The sequence below is a fragment of the Pezoporus occidentalis genome, unplaced genomic scaffold (genome assembly GCF_034315485.1).
Source record: "Pezoporus occidentalis ecotype Australia unplaced genomic scaffold, CSIRO_AGI_Poc_V1 ctg2, whole genome shotgun sequence".
NCBI classification, from domain to species: Eukaryota; Metazoa; Chordata; class Aves; order Psittaciformes; family Psittacidae; genus Pezoporus; species Pezoporus occidentalis.
In genome coordinates this window covers 16,155,357-16,172,414 of record NW_026913855.1, presented here as the reverse complement: position 1 = coordinate 16,172,414, position 17,058 = coordinate 16,155,357, and the positions used below count along the sequence as shown (strand labels likewise).

Sequence of the window (17,058 nt, the reverse complement as noted above, 5' to 3'; positions counted from 1 at the left end):
GTCTGAGCGGCAGAATAGCTATACAATCAATATGTTTTTGCACGCTCTTATTTTAGAGTGGATTAGTGTTGCAGCACAGTCTAAAATAACAGCATAAATTTAACAGGCTGGCAGTCTTAAAAGAGTGAAGTATAACAACAGGTGTATTTATTTGTGCTGTGAGATGTAACTGATACCACTGTAATCCTGCTGAGATTTTTAAAACAGAGTATAAAATACTCGGCGCTGGAGCTACAATAATCTTAATCAACTGAAAATCAAACGGAAAAGACAACAGGTATCACTGTAGACATATTGTGCAGAGGTACTACATATGTGTCACACATTTGCAAAACCTATTAGTCAGCCCTTTATTAGAGACACTACATTCAGACAAATTGAACAAATCCTAAAACATATAAATCCCTAACACTACAAATACATCTTATCCCAAAGCTATGAAGTACGATAACACCACATAGGTTTCTATTTTTCTTGCTTTTTCACATGATTGTTGTTGGATACTTAGATTTTATGAGTTCATAGATGAGTCAAACCTTGCAGTATATACCAGAACTGGAGATGATACCTCTTCTAACTATATGCTTTACCACAGACATTAAAAACAATTACTTAGAAATAGTGATTTCTAGGAATTCTGAAAATATTTTAGTTATAATTGTTATCAAATCATTACAGAAAAGCCTAAAACATTTCCATTAATCATTCATTACATAGCTCCATAACTCCATACACTTGGAAACTATGATTTTGCTTTAAGTTTTCTTCTTACATATGTGTCTATATGCACATACACACACACATATATGGACTACTATAAAATGAGTGTCAAGAAAAGCAGGACCTTTACATTTCCACATTCTTCCCTATGTTTGCGATAGGAATGAAACTGTAGATAACATCCATGCCATCTACAAAAATTAAAGCAACTTGACTTCAAATCCTTGACAGACACAACAACCACTTACGCTCTGCTTTTCCCGTTGGCATTTTCCATTCTTTAAGTCAGCCTGCTCTAAGAATATATTGTTAGGCCATACATTCAATCTTCATGCAACAAACCTTTCTCCCTGACACTGCCTTGAAATTACAGAGTCTTGTGCCTGACCCAGAAACCATGCTTGCCCTGCTCAGCTCCTCAGTTTTAACCCTGCTGTGCACAGGAAAACAAGATTGCAGCTGTGGTGTTGACTAAACCTAGTTATACACATTAAATATTTCCTTTTTCTGTGCTCTTCCAGTAGTTCAAAAAGTAGCCTGAACCGTACAAGATACAAGCAAGCCTTACAGGGCCTGATTCTATTTGTGGAATGGTAAATCATCAGTAACTCCTCTGAACTCAACTGATCAAGACATACCAATCGCCACACCTAGAGTGCCATCCACTCACAATGGTGACAGAGGGAGCTCAGGGTATTAAACATTTTGAAGAACTATGTGATAAATAGAAACCTTTCCAAAGTCATAGAACCTCCTTACAATGCTCATTCTGTGAACTCAGAAAGAAAAAAACCAACAGTTTCAGATTTTTTTTCTGAGATCCGTCTTAGTGATTGAAGGTCCATTTCCTAATGGTTGGGAATAAAAGTCTATCTTGATAGTTAAAGCCACATAATCCAAATTCTCCCGTGTAGCTACCACAGAGTAGATGTGCATGAAGCTGGTCAGGCAATTTGTTAGGAGGACTAATGGGTTGGAGATGTGGTGCGGTGGTGGAAATGCTAGAGGGGAGGGTAAGCATAACAACATAGCTACAGAAATCTGCAGAGCTCTGAATCCTCAAAGGGAAACCTAAGGTGTATACACACCAAAATAAGAACACCCAGAGAAGAGCAAATGTGTGGCTGGGTCCCTGGAAGTACTCATTAGCAAGAGTATTTCAGAGGCAGCTGCAACTGTATGACAAGTGGGCTTCTGTTTGGGGAAAGTGTTTTGGAGACATGTCTTTAGCATGGTGAAAAAAAGATTCCTCATGTTGCAGAATGCAAAAAACCTGTAACCATTGGCCTCCTAACAAATATTTCTGCTATAACAAGAACTGTGAAAAAGCAATGGCAGCTTGTCTTATTCATCTTATAATATCAACTAATAAAGTGATTTTATTTGCTGTAAATGGTAACATATGATAAACTACAGATATTCCAAAGCATGAGATGCTGTACTTTGACCTGGAAGGTGTCTATTGTATTAATTTCTTCTAGTGTGGATCCTGCAGCCTTGACTGACATGATCAAGCCAATAGAAAGCAAAGGGCTACCCGTGTGAATAGTGGCAGCAGCAGCAGGCACCCAGTTTGGCAATTTTGCTTTATCCTTTCCTACAACTTGGCCTTTTAAAATCAGCATGTAAATTTTATTTCCATTATTTAGCTTTAAAAAAAAAAGGAGGGGGGAATCAAATCAAGTAGAAAAAAGGACCATATAACTAGGGCCACTGCTTCCATTTAGTGGGATGGACAACAGTAAGAATAAATAAGAATACAAAGACAGGACATATCAACTATGCTACACAAGTGACAATACATCTTATTTTACTGCATTTGTTATCAAGATGACATGCAGTCTAGAACTTCATGGCAAACACACTGGCAAAAGCCATAAACCATGAGAATAACAAGGCTCGAAGGAACAAGGCTTACAAAGACAACCCCAAGGGTAACTTTCTTAGATACCAGTAAATAAATCCCTAAAGGCAAGGAACTAAAGTACAGCAACCCGAGCAACCACACTAGCACCCTAATTGAGGTCTGGAAGAGCAAAGATGTGCAGTTCCACACTGTCCAGTTGTGGGACACAGTTGCAACAGAGTCAAAACTTGTAGGCCTGTAAAATTCCACAACAGGGGTTGAGTTCAGGGTCGGGGGACTTTCTCTTTGTACTTCCATGATTGTTATAACCAGGCAATTAGAAGAGGTGTGAGAAGGGCTAACCAGAGATGCCAACCTCTTGGGAGTCAGCAAGAGCTCTGTTGGGTTGTCTGGTAGGCACTTTTTTCCCTTTCCCCCACAAGCCAAATTCAGAAGGATGTTGTTGTCATCAGGAAGACTACTAACCTCATCGTCTGGCAGGCATGTTTCAAACCTGCAAAACGGGCATACTATGACTCCTTGTGGGGAATCACCGAAGTCTATGATCTTGCAAAGGCATTTGGCACATACTCTGTGACAGCACTCCAGCACTTTCGGTTTCCTCTGTCTCAGGTTATAGCGGTTGTAACAGATCTTGCACTCGAGCTCATCTGAGCTCTGGATTTCCACAGACTCCTCTGGTAGCTGACTGGTCATTTCTTCTGATGGTTTTTAGACTTGCAGAAAGAGAAGTCAATGGATGAAGAGGTCACTCTAGGCTTCTTTCAGAACTTTTTCCTGGTGATCACATCACCCATCTCAAACAGGAAAAGAGGAGGTGACATTGTCGAAAGCGTCAGTAGGCATCATCCATTTTCAGCTTCTGCTAAGGGCTGTGTACTGCATGTCCTTTACTCTGAGCCAGGCATCCATCTGAAAAAGACAACGTGGGATTTTTGTGCAAGAAAAGCTAAGCTGCAGCAGGTGCAGGTTCTACTTTTCAAAAGCTCAGCTTCCTTTGCTAAAAATACCTCTAAGGTAGTTTTTTTGCTGTGGCAGATAGTGCCTATTAGCAGTCATGCTGACAAAACTTAGTATCACTCTGCACGCATTTGTTTTAGACTTGTAACTTTGATTGGCTCAGCCCATGAAGTTCTCGGCAGAAGCTGCAATCTAATCATGGATCCATGACCATTTGTCTAAATTCCGGTTTCCTCAGGAAATGAGACCTAACCCCTGGTGCTTTTCATCTTTCTCAGTAACTTGTGAACCTGCTGATCACTTTCAAACAACTCAGCAGAGGGGCAGCAGTACTAAACATAACAAAGTTTCTAGAAAAGAAGTGAACACTGGCAGTTGGGTAGAGGAGAAGGAGAGGTATTTGTAATGACTACCACTTATCCTGAAGTTCAGTGGTCAGCCAGCACACACCCAGCTTCTGCTCTTAACAGGCAGCATGCTGCCTATCGCTCAGCCAGAGAAGAGGGTAATATAGGGGGAAGCTGGTGATACTCTGAAGGGATAAAAGAGTTTCGGGGAGCGAAGTGGGTATGGAAGAGGGCTGGGGTTATTGTAAGAGTTATGTGAGGACCAGGTCAAATCTGTAAAAAGATCAGGTTTTATTAATTCCACTGCTTCTGGAACAGCTCATTTCTCTGTCGACACCTAGCTCCTGAACACAGATTACGAAAATGAGGGTTCATTAGCTTGTAACAAATGTCTCCTCTAATGTGTGGATGCTAGGGTGAAGGCTAATGTGTCTCTCAAGGGCATTAGCCAGATGCTTTCTGGCACAGCCATGAAACACTGGCTTTCAAGTGTTTCATGGCTGTGACAGCTCTTTTACACCTCAGCTAAGGAGAGGCCCAGGGCATGCTTGTACTGCTGCATGCCCATTCTGCGATGCATTTGTGCCACCAGAGACCCATCAGGTTCACTGAAAAAGAAGTGTATTGGTCTGTTTTGTAACTGTGCATTTTCATGACTTCATGAAGCAGTCCCTGTATTATAAGCAAAACACTGAGCAGAACCATGTACTCTGGGGACCAATAATTACCAGCACTTACGAAACCAGCTTTATTTGCCAGAAGATAAAAACTTCTTCAGATTCGGGCATATGCTTGCTCACAGAGATGGGTGCGTCGTTGCATTTGCAGACTTTGAAACTGTGCTTCACTGCTAGAGTAAGAAGGAACTTGCCACAGTCAGACAATGGGGGTCAGCACTTGCATCCAGCTGCCAGCTCCGTTATCAATAAATATCAGGCACACGGAATACGGGGGGGGGGGGGGGGGGGAGAGAGGGAGAGAAATGGTCTATTTCAGTAAACTTGTTTCTTAACTATTAGTTTTAGTAAATGTTTGATTCCTTTCCTTGGGGAAATTTTAACCCACTCCTAGCATTCAAATCTTTCTCCTTTTTTTGAGAACAAGGCAGGAAGTTGTGTCTTTTAAGCAATGCACTCCTTCTGTCAATACATTTTACTTGTCAACTATCAGGCACAATAAAGTGTCCTTCATGGGCCTATTGTTCCTACTGTGCTTTATGGATTTTCCATTCTCTCAACCTTCTGCATAGCTTCTATAAGTAACAATTTCTCAAACTGACCTCCTGGATGTTAAAACAAAGATTTCATTACTGCAGACAATGCAGTAAAGAAAAAACAGGACAACATAGTGAAGAAAAAAAGCACCATATTTCTCTAAGAATTTATAACAGACATGGCTCCTTCCCCATTTCATTTTCCTAACTTTTTTCCTGCCTCTTCCAACTTACTTCTTTAGTGATTTAAAAGTTTTCATCTCTGCCTTACTGTTGTTTTTATTATTTGCACCGTGACTATATTTGTTGTGTGTTTCATTAGGCAAGGCAAACACAAAAAGGCTGATCCATAATATTTAGTGTGTACAAGCTAAACATCTAAAAGACAAAGTACATCTTTTACAGACCTTATAACCTATCGTTTATCCTTCGTTACACTGTGTGCTTCCTTATTAATTTCTACTACTCTTTATTTCATTCCAAATATCATCTTCTAGATGACTTTTAGGCATACATAAATGTCACGAAGTGAAACTTTCCAAAGGACAAAAAAAACACAAAAGGGACCTAAATAAGTGAAATGCCGATCTACAGGAAAGCAAAGCACCCCTGAGAAGTTAAGAAGCCAAACAAAACAAGTGATGGTTTTGAACTTTTACATCTTGAGTATCATTCAAATTCTGTACCCGAGGTGAATTCAGATTACTAACAGGTTCATGCTTCACAGCTAAGGCTGGCAAACATTGTCCTGTGATGTAAAATTAGAATTGTGATTAACCAAAAAGCTGCCCAAAAATGTGTCTGCTTATGGAAAACTGTGATCTTTCTCTGCAAACTCCCAATCTTTCTAAATGAATATTTCCCATTTTTTCCAAAAAAATAGTCTACTTTCCAACCAATTTTGTTAAAACATGGATCACTTCTGCCTGAATCAGATTTCAAACTGAAAGCGTTTTCCTGATTATATCCCCTTTAAGTGGCCAAATTTAGTGTTAATACAAGGAGCAACAAGTTGCTGGCACTAGCAATATCTCAACTGCTAGATTTGAACCATTAACTTCATTTCCAGAACACAATGATCCTCCTTGAGGTAGTTTCTGTCATGAGCTATTCTACAAATTATTTTCTAACATTTTTTTAATGTACTGCACAAGAAAGAACTTACATCATCTTTCTCCTTCCACAGAGTCTCTTCAAAACATATCTATCAGTAATAAAACATCACTAATTGCTTTTTCTTTAGCTAAGTTTAGATGTTTGATTTCTCCTTATGTGTTCTTGTGTGATTACTGCTTACTACTATTCTTCATTTATACATCTATTCCTTTGAAAATTAAAATTTAATCACTAATTTCTATTAATGATATTCATACATTTTTTAGTTTCTCATCTCTATGGTGGGTTCAGATGCTTCTTAGAGAATTTTGTATTTTTTCTTCTCAATACCCACATTCTGTCTTATTTTTTCTCTGAGAATTGATGCCTTTTGAGCTTTATTAATGCCGCTCTGCTATTATACACACCACATATACTAAAAAGTTTTCTGATCAGGGACTTGTTAAAAATACAAGAAAACTGAGGATTTTAAAGAATTTTTGCATCAAATTACCCCTATTCTTGAGAGAATTAGAAATTTCTTGAGAAATACAGCCAGCCACTCCTTCAGACCACTTCTACTCTATGGCAAAGAGACATGCGTGTCTGCATGTCTCTCCAGGAGAGTATTTACTGGAAGCAGGCAGGATAAGGAATTAAAGTAGGGAATACATTAACTGCTGCCCCTCTGAATCCTGGTCCCCCACCAAAAAGGTGGCAAAAGCTTCACATACTTCTGCTTGCTGTGTGTTGAAAGGAAAAGCAGCTGCAATATTACACAGAAATTATTTAGTATATTACACAGAAACAAGGGATTGTGTCTCTATGTTCATGTTTTGTACTCCTCTTCTCTTGGAGCCACTTTTTTATGATGACAAGAGAAGGTACGTCCCTATTATATGTTCCAATACTCCATTAATGTTTGGGTTTTTTTTTTAATTATTGGGATACAATATACATGTTTTTTCTGACTTTGACATCCAAAGGACAGTCAAGTAAAAACTCCTGAGCGGAAATCCTATGATGAGTCTAACTTCTTTCACTTCCAAGTACAAAACTGCTACGGACTTGAGATCAAAGTGAGGCCCCGTGTCTATGTTGAGAGCACTGTGTTTATTTTTATTAATTCAGATATTGCCATGACTTGAAATTATTCGCTATGTCCAGTTTTCCACTTGAACTTATTTATTTTTAGAGATGTCTCACCTGCTTGTTTGATACCAACAGGCACAAGTTGTAACTAAGGAACATATTAGGAAAAAAATATTCACAAGGTGTTCAAAGACTGGAACATGCGCAGAGTGAAGCAGAAATTAAATCTCCAACCTTACAGATATTGAAAACATGACTGGGTACAACCCTGGCTACTCTGCTGTAGAATCTGGCCCTGCTTTGGGCAAAGGAGACTAGACTCTTGCTGGAGATTCTTTCCAACCCAGATTATTCTATGATTCTATGTTTTGGTATCCTGAACTGACTTTATGTGCTCTGTTTCAGAAGCTTTGTTCCTTACTAAGGAATCAGGCTGACAGTTGCTTTTGTAGCTAAATATCTCTCCTATATGTTAATTCTACCATTTAATATATGAATTCCTTTTTACAAGAAAGCCTAGATAGCTTCTGTTATTCTGTCTTCCACAGAAGACTATCCACTGGGCTCAACACAATCCAATTGCAGAACTTCTCATTCCTGTCTCTATTATGTAGCACATAGTGGCCTTTGGAACAAAATATAAACTGCTAGACATGTACAATGATAAAAGCATCCACTTCAGTTTATCCAAGAACAAGCAGATCTGTTATACTGACAAGCACTTGTCTTTTGTAAGGGTTCTGCCTAAGCACTGCAGGTGTGAATCTTTCCTATTCACATTATGTTCCTGATGCTGCTTGAGCTCTGACTCCCTCTCCCTTCCTTCCCTGTGCCACCTATGCTGTACCTGGCAGACTCCTCTCCCTGACCCTTTTAGTAGAATGGAGAAAAGTTGAAGGAGAAAGCAGAAGATCACCAGGAGTCCCCAGTGTTTCAGCTCACAGCTGGAGGGCAGTTCCAGTAGCAGGGGGAATATCCTGCCCTGAGACCAAGAGGAGGCCATCCATCAGTCTTCTAAATCACTGCTGGGTTGCAGACTGCAGATTTGCAGGGTTTCATCTCAGGCATTGAAAGAAAGGTGGATGGGTTGTGCAACATGTTATGACCCCCCTCTTTGCACTTATCTATCAAATACTGCATAGACAAGTGCTCTTATGAGAAGGCCATAAGCAGTTAGTTGTAGATGAAGCTCTCAATATCGGAGCTTAGTCATGCTGACAGGGCAAAGTAGACAGGATATTTGTGCTTCTCCCTAATAATCATCCTCTCCCAGTCTATCAAACCAACCTTTTATCATTCGTCTCTCACACTTTTTTCCTATGAAAGTAATTTGCCAACAATTCACATACAACCTAAAATGAATACATGAGGTCAGTAATTAACTTCCATCCATGGAGCTACCCAACATGTGATATTTTCAAAGGTTTTTAAAGTTTCCTCTAAATGCAAGCCGAGTGTATTTGGGGAATGAGAGACGAAGAAATGTATATATATATAGAGAGAGAAATACAGAGAAACTTACTTTCCAAGAAAAAGAACTTCTTGCAAAGTTTCACTTGCAGGGAATGCAAGAAATGCCTGTTCTTCTCCACATGGGTAAAAACTGGTGGAAAGGAGGGAAACAGAATTAGTAGGGCAGGAACATAGCTGGAAGTCTTTTCAGTCTGTTTCTCTGTAAGAGAGGAAAGCAGTCCAACTTCTGTAGTTTGCATAGAAATACCCATATGTTAAGATTTCTGTTTAGAGGAATATATTGGGTAAATCCCATTTACTAAAATTATTTCTGTAAAATAATCCAGAGTTATCTTTATAGATCTGTTGTTGATTTTAAGCCTCTTTCAATATTATGCACTAAACATTCTGAAGTGCGATCTCATCTAGCAACTACATATTCACAAATGTTAGCAATGCATTCAAAGAAACCCCAAGAGCAAAGCAGCTAACAAGATAAACTGTGCTTTGAAAGAAGAGTTTTAAAAACAATCAAGACACTTTCCTTCACAAATCTTACAGAAGCTCTTTGGTCATTTTTACTTTTCCAAACAACCTGCAGTCTCTTCTCCAGCACAGACCAGAAAGCAACCATCTCCTGTGGACCACTGCATTCACATTTGAGCAGCTTTGCTGCATTCTGACTCAGCAGGAAATGACCATCACACGAGATTTTTCCAGCTTGTGCTAAGCACAATGCAAAAACAAAAACCCAAAACTGCTTTACTAATGTGACATTTGAATAGACTACGCTCAAAGTGCCAGCAGCTATCACATGTTCAACCTGTTTCATGCCACATTTCTGCTAACACTGGATGGGTTTTAACAATGGGCAATTCTCTGTCAACTCTAATCAATGTGAGATTTTGCACTACAGTTACGGAATGTGACATACTGATCCATGCTTGGTTTACTGTCAGCTCTACAAACTGCTATGAAAAATGCCTCAATTCTTTTCACAAAAACATAGTTTTCCATGGGACAGGTAATGAGCTTATTTCTTAAATAACTACGCACAAAAGAGAAACCCTGGAAATATACAGCAAATATACAGCAAATACTTGTGTATTACTGACTGCTTCTCAAAAGACTAATATGAAATAGAAGTATTTCTATCAGAAGTTACTGTTATAATATTTAGTCCTTGCCTGATCTCCCTTAATCCTCTGCAATATTACAGAAAGACAAAATAGCTTTTCATATTCAAAGTGGAGTTCACGGGTCTCTGATCATTTAGTATGAAAAGTCATGCAATAGCAATGTGCCATCTTATATTGGAAAAATTACAAATCCAGCAGTTACAAAATTACAAAACCAGCAGTTACTGTTTTTTTTTTATTTCCCCTCACCAGTAAGTAAGCAGGGATATTTTCATCAAACACAAAGTTCAGTTTATTCAGTATTGTGACACTGGCTCTTAGGGCACTTTCTATATCCTTTGCATGTGCATATTCACACCACCAGATTCCATTTCCTCTTAACAATACCATTTGCAACACTTTTTTGTTATTCCAATAACTCACATTAGGTGTCAGGTAGTACCAGAAAACGATATGAATAAAAGCAAATGCCTTATTGAAATGTACTGTCCGCAATTATTTTCTTTCTAGCTAAAGCTGCTACAGTCTCGATATGAATCTTAAAACTGACTGTGATGTAGAAAAAAATGTTTTCTTAGTTAGACTTGTAGACACAAGCAAAATCGCTTCCAATATTTCTTAAGAATTTTCCCCTCATATATAATTCATGAACTATTTATATAGCAATATGCTGAATGACTACTTAATGTGACATACGGTTGTAGGTTGCTTTGTAGCTGTTTTAAGAATAAAGGGCAAAGGATCTGATCTCTTAAGAGCTGTCTTGATTTAAAAAGACAATTACACTAAATCGATAAGTAAAAAGAAGTGTCTTGAAATTTGTATTTAAAATGATAACATAATTTTGGAAATAAGCTAGTTACACAGAATTCATTCCTTTTAAAATGATTTTTAATTGTTTCACAACCTGATTACTTGGGCTGTTTTAGCATTTTCTCTGGTACTGTTTTCTCACTGCCAATGGCTTTTCCTTCATGACTCTGAAACCAAGAAATTATCTACTCCAGTGAGAATATATTTTGCGATAGAACTCATGACCTTACTATTCTTTTAGCGAAAGGTTACGCATTCTCCTTTTTGGTAGAATGGGTGGTTTATGGCAAGTTTCTCAAATACTTAGTTCTGCTTCTCTGCTTTAGTGCTTATGTCCTTTAGAAGCTCTTCTGAGAACTGAACAGACTGTAAGACATGGATTCTAGAATACGAATTCGAAAAGATACAAAACTATAAATAAATAAAAATCTTCCCAGTGCTTCTTAATACAGGCATAAATGTTTACCCATATGACCTACAGACATGTCTAGCATTTTTCTTTAAATTAGGCATTATTAAAAGCCAATATGAATTTCAGAATACATGAAGATAACACTATAGAAGTTTACTTCCATGTTTTGTTTACTATTGTGTGCCTGAATTAAAGTAAGCAATTAAAATAAATCCAGAAATACAAGAAAATAACTTTTTCTTTTTTAATAAAAAAAGACTGTGGTAGTGGAAGTTATTAAGTAACATACACAAAATGTAAAATCCCCAAAATATGACAGAATTCTTTTTCTTTGGACATATTTTCTATGTTATATAATTTGGGAGGGACCAGGTGAGACAAAAAATACAGAAAAATAATCTTGATTACATCTTTCAGTGAGAAATTTCTCTTCACACAGGAGAATAATTCATTATAATGATTTCCAATTAACCTTCAACATAAGATTAAAATAGAAAGCAAGTATTGCATTATACTTGTCCTAATGGAGCTGAAAATAATCCCAGAATAGACTTGAAATGAAGATGTACTTGCTTTTTCTATTGTCATTAAAAGCAGTCTGCCTAATACTTAAGTATGTTTAACTTGGCTCATTCAGTTTCAGACATTTCTGGGGTATGAACAGGTATAAAGACTTTACAATATTTTCTATTTTATCTTAATAGGGTAGTGAACACAGGTGGAAGATTATACAGGGCAGGACTGATACTGAAGTATTCAGTACTGATGTTGCAGATAGACCCAATAGCTCGAAAAGAAAAGGAGGACGTCTGAGGAAACAATACTTTATCCTGGATATACTAAGCTGTAATTTTAGTATTTAATTTAGTTCACCTAAAGCACATCTAAAAATAGTACTGCTGGGATCAAAATTATTTTTATTTTGCCAATATAGCAATAGTTGGCATAAATTCCCTCTTCACTCAACATTTTTATATATGACTAGAATTACAATGATGTAACTGAAAAAAAAAGTTGCATAAAAATCTTATTGATATATTGAAAAAATGAGTAAACAAAAAACCCCCAGCTGTTATGGAAAGAATATTAGTAGATCTTCTTGACATGTGGTAAAGCTAAATTGTATGTCTTCAACTGCATTCATGGAAACTGAGAGATTCCAACAGAGAAGTGTCAGTAAGGGGACATTAACTGTGACTGTAACATGTTTTGCTCTCTTACAAAATACTTGCAGGAAAAAGTCCATTTGACCTGATTTATACATAAGGGAAATAATTTTAGAACTGTACCAAATTTGTTTTTAACTACATACTTTTTTATTTTCAAGCACTTGTTATTATCACCCTGCACCAGTCTTATTTTTAGCTAACTTTAAGAATTGTTTTTCTTTGGCAATGAATGGTCCCTCAAATAATAAGACAAAACCACTTCATGTTAGGTTTATATACTAACTATAAGCAAACTACAGTCTATAATCTTCATGGTCTTAAGAAAAATACAGAAGAAAATGATCTATTAGTTTAGGTTTTTTTTTTTTAGCGTTTCTGCTGAAAATGAAGCAGCACCACTTTAATTCCACAGGAAGCATCACAGCAACTCTGCTTCCATCTAGCAGGGCTTCACAGTTGCATGGCAGCTACATGCAAACAAACTACAAAACTACAAAGAACATCTCCTGCATGTGCACCCCTTATTCTAGACACAGGTACATGAAATAAAACTGTGTGTTTAAGAAGTGTATGAAAGTAGTTAAATTGTGTCAGATTATATGCACAGCTTTTATTTTATGCCATTAAGGAATACAGGAATCCTCTTAACCAAGAGCAGTATCAGACTGGATGTATCTTTTTATCTACTATGAATGATCTGGGGCTGTCAGAGCTCCATGGAGTGCCACCACCAGCCTCAGAATCATTGGAGTGTTCTGCTCATGAGTTTTGCTCAGCTCAGATTAATGCTTATATAGGACTTAAACTTCAGGGAGACAGATATGAACTGCTCTGCTTTTAACAAGCTATTTAGCAGTGAAATGTGGCATATTTTTTTTTACGCATTATGAACTGTCAGAGAAAGAGCTTAAGTACTACTGGATGGAGTATTTCAAGCTAAGGACAGAACCTTCATGGGCTGAGATGCTGTATACAGCAATATAGAGACTACATTCTGTAAGAAACCACACTGGTACGATTGCTCTCCCAAGAACAATCCTCTCCAATGGTAGTCTCAATGTCCCCCTGAGAGTTAAGGTTTGAAGTGCGAACCCTCACCAGACCTCAAACTTCAAGTCAAATTTTCCTCAGTGGGCAGAAAAAAATTGGCTCTACTTACTATGTATATGTCATCCCATCCTACATCATTCCTAAAGTACACAGGAATCTGCTGCTGCTGAGCTAAAATATTATATCCTCCGGGTATTTCTGAAGGCACAATGGTCACTAGAGGTTGCCCCGAGACTAGTGCTACTTCTGGGCGCATGTTCAGGCCTGAAGCACCCTTCAGACTGGATAAGAAGAGCAGGAAAAAGCAGTCAATTTGCCCATAACGTGTATCAAAATCCAGTTCAAAATGCAGTGTATCTTCCTCACAAGTGTTTCTGATGGAAATATTCTCCCACAACAGCAGCTAATCCAATCAAGTCTAAATCTGATCAATATGAACCTGCAAAAAATTGGAAAATCTGCACAGTTAGAAAATGTGTTTCAGCAAGAGTTGCCTGTTTCTATTTTGGGACAAGGACAACCTCGATTTTCCAAATTTTCCATCATCCAAAAGAGTTACGCTGGTGAAGTCTTACAAACTCAGTGGAGGGTATGAGATTGTCTTTGCTTTGTGTGGAGCTACAGCATTTTGATGCCATTTGTAACCACAACAACTGAAGGGTTAAACTAAACCAAAATGTTTCAAGTGTGCCAGTTGAGCATATTCAAAATACAAAATCCAAGAGAGGAAAGCATTGCTTCAGAAACTTTTGAAGTAATCAAGGCATATTCAGAAACACAACTTGTATATTAAACTAATTAGAAAGAAAGGAAAAAACAATCACCACGAAACATAAAGAAAGAACATAAAATGGAATTCTAAAGGATTAAAAAGCAATACATAGGTCCATAGAGAGTTACTACACTTGCCTATTTACCTGGTTTAGTGCAAATTAGTAACTGAAACCAGGTATTGGTATTTTCTTAACTGGTAATAATGAATGCAGATTTCAGTTAAAGTGTTTTGCAACACACAATAAAAGGCTAGAAAAACTAGAAAATGTAACACCAGCAAGTTCTGAATTTCATTTAATGTAATATAAAAATCAACACATCAGCTTTTCAGTAAGTATTCCAAAGGACAACAGGTTTTCTAGACAGTATCACAAATGAGCAGCTTGGATGAAGCTTATAGAATAAAGCAGGAAATGAAAAACAATTTTTGCCTTCTACTAATACTTCTTGATAGAACAGAAACATAACCCAGAGCATCTTAAAATACCAGATGTTCTGAACAACAGTTTTCTCTTAAGTATTTTAAATAAGGAATCTCCTCTGCTTTTACTTAAGCAAGTGAATAGGAGGTTTCTGAATGTTCTACTACGTAAGCCTCTGTTTCAAAAAATTAGAGAGATGTGCAAGTGACTTTATTTACTAGACATGAGTGGACAGCACATATTCCACTATGTCTTCATTTCCAGTGTGCTGAATGCATACAATTTGCAAAGAACAGGTGATCTATGAAAAAACAAAAAACAACAAACCCCCACCTGTAGAAACATAGTATTTATTTGGAACCTAAGAAGCATTAGATTTTATTTATGCTGTTACTTTTGCATGGAAAGCTCCATGAATGAAGTATAGGTAGAGTGTACTGCTGTTTGTTAGCCTACTAGACCACAGTTTATAAAATTACAAGTACTGCATTAATAATCAGTGCAAAAGGCAGCATTGCATCCACTGTGAATCTGACTTTTTCACATCTCTGCAAACACAGACCCATAATTTGCAGCAAGTTAAAATATACCTTTTTCCTTAGGCTTGGCTTCTTGACAGAAGGAGCTCTGTGAAATTGAATAAAATCCAGTTCTAGTGTCTCCTCTAGAGTCAAATGATTACAGTATTACTTGAGGACTTCTGAGCCATATTTATCCTTCTCTGCTTCTGGAAGACTCTCAGAAAGTGCACCCTAAGAAAAACCACCCTGAAAGGCATTTCCCATTAACTGTGGTGAATATATTTTGCAACAGCAAGCACATCTAACTTCAAACTGCAGTGCAGTGTTGATAGTAAATGAGCCAGATCTGGTACTGGAACATGTAGTTCAGGATGAGCTAAGTTAATCTGGTTTGTAGAAGATTCAGCCAAACTTCATCCCACTTCATCATCCTATGCTAATATGCTGAGGTTTGTCTTCAACCCGTGCCAATATATATTGCTTATCTGTAAGCTGTCACTGTGCTGGGTGTTAAGCTACAGAAGACTGCATTCTGAAATGTGATAGGAGATATTCTAGAAGACAGAAAAAGTTTTACCTTTCATTCTCAGAGTTTCCAAACTTAGATACGTCTCAGTTTGAAAAGGGTATCTCAGAGGATCAGTAACCATGGAAAATGGAGACTTTCATCTCCACTTACTCAAAACTTTACACAAATGTTGCTGTTCACATCATGTCTGGCTGTGCTCCTCCTTACAGATGCCATCTCAAGTTTTGTCATGCACATTAACATCTTGTGCGTTTGAAGCAAAAAGGCTTGCAGTAGCAAGCTTGGAAAACTTTAACTTTCATGCCTTTTCCCTGAGAGACTCCTGTTTCTGAATGCCCACCACAGAACACCGCTATATGAACAGATCATAAGACAAAGGTGGACTGAGGGAGAAACAGCTACACCAACAGTGAATTTTATGTTAAGCATATTCACCAGACCGAGTGACCGCTGCAAAAAGCCAGCCACACATCACACAGCTAAGGCCAGTTTTATATATCAGATCAAGTCAAATGAGCAAACTATAAGCACGGAATTCAAACAAAAGTTTCCAGATTGCAGATTAGTTGAATATACTAACAGTTATTGCTTTAAACAAACAAACAAATTCTAAATACACACCTAAGGTTCATTGTTGATGACAAAGCTGCTTTCTTGTAACAAATGCAGTGCATGTATTCAGATAAATGAGAGCTATCTGTGTAGTCCTACTGGACCGAATAAGGGCATCCGAGAAAGGACTGCCAGAACATGCCTGCCGCTTGGTGAAATTCTTTTGACCAAATGATACAGAGTGAAATTTCTGACTTACTTCAGCCAGTCTTAGTGGCGATTTTGCCCTTATTGATGAGTCACTCTATTTCTACAGCAAAAGGTGGTATCATGCCACCTATGCCTAAACCTTTAGCTTTCAATGATCCCACTCAAATGCACAAAATTAAAAGCTCTGTACAGCGTTTTCAGTGATGCAATTTATTATATAGTACAGCAATAAAGGTATTCTTTACTTTTAGGCCAGCGTGGTTAAAAGCCTTTTGATTAGCAGAACAGCAACAGGGCATATTGATAATTCATTCAACAAAATACTGTAAGCTAGATCCTCTTGTGTAAATCAAGAGTGATTCAACTAAAAGAGATGCAACACTTGACAATATAATGTGAGCAAATCACATAGGCTTTTGTTAAAAAAAAGCCCTTTCTTTTGGAAAAATTGCCTTCTTCCTGTTGCTTTCCATATGGTAGCCTGTAGTTCTAAAGATGTGTTAAGAAAAACTTAAGGGATTTGTTCATCAAATTTACTCACCAAGGTTAGCTTGGAAAATGATAGTAAATATTAATTCTTGGATGCAAATATTTTGTTAGGATATATGTGCAGGCCTTTCTCAGGCAAAATTCCTATTTATTGGGGTAACAGAAAGAAAGCTGATAGAATTAAGTACTAGAAGAATACTGTATGTTTTTCATAGAATCATAGAATGATTTG

General features: G+C 37.5%; 1 protein-coding gene across 5 annotated transcripts in view; it reads right to left on the bottom strand.

Moving 5' to 3' along the window:
* Positions 1–336: 336 nt before the first annotated feature.
* RNF182 (ring finger protein 182) overlaps positions 337–17,058 on the bottom strand; it is a 32,387-nt gene continuing 15,665 nt past the window's right edge. For 2 of the 5 annotated variants that reach the window (XM_062618011.1, XM_062618010.1), the window contains 2 exons: positions 8,817–8,897; positions 337–3,499 (listed from right to left, as the gene is read on the bottom strand). In XM_062618011.1, the coding sequence (XP_062473995.1) occupies positions 2,546–3,283 (738 nt within the window). In that variant the 5' untranslated portion in view covers positions 3,284–3,499; positions 8,817–8,897 and the 3' untranslated portion in view covers positions 337–2,545. Of the gene's footprint in view, positions 3,500–8,816; positions 8,898–10,750; positions 11,081–13,438; positions 13,611–15,115; positions 15,293–17,058 lie in introns of all 5 variants that reach the window. The other 3 variants (XM_062618008.1, XM_062618009.1, XM_062618013.1) reach the window with 3 other exon arrangements.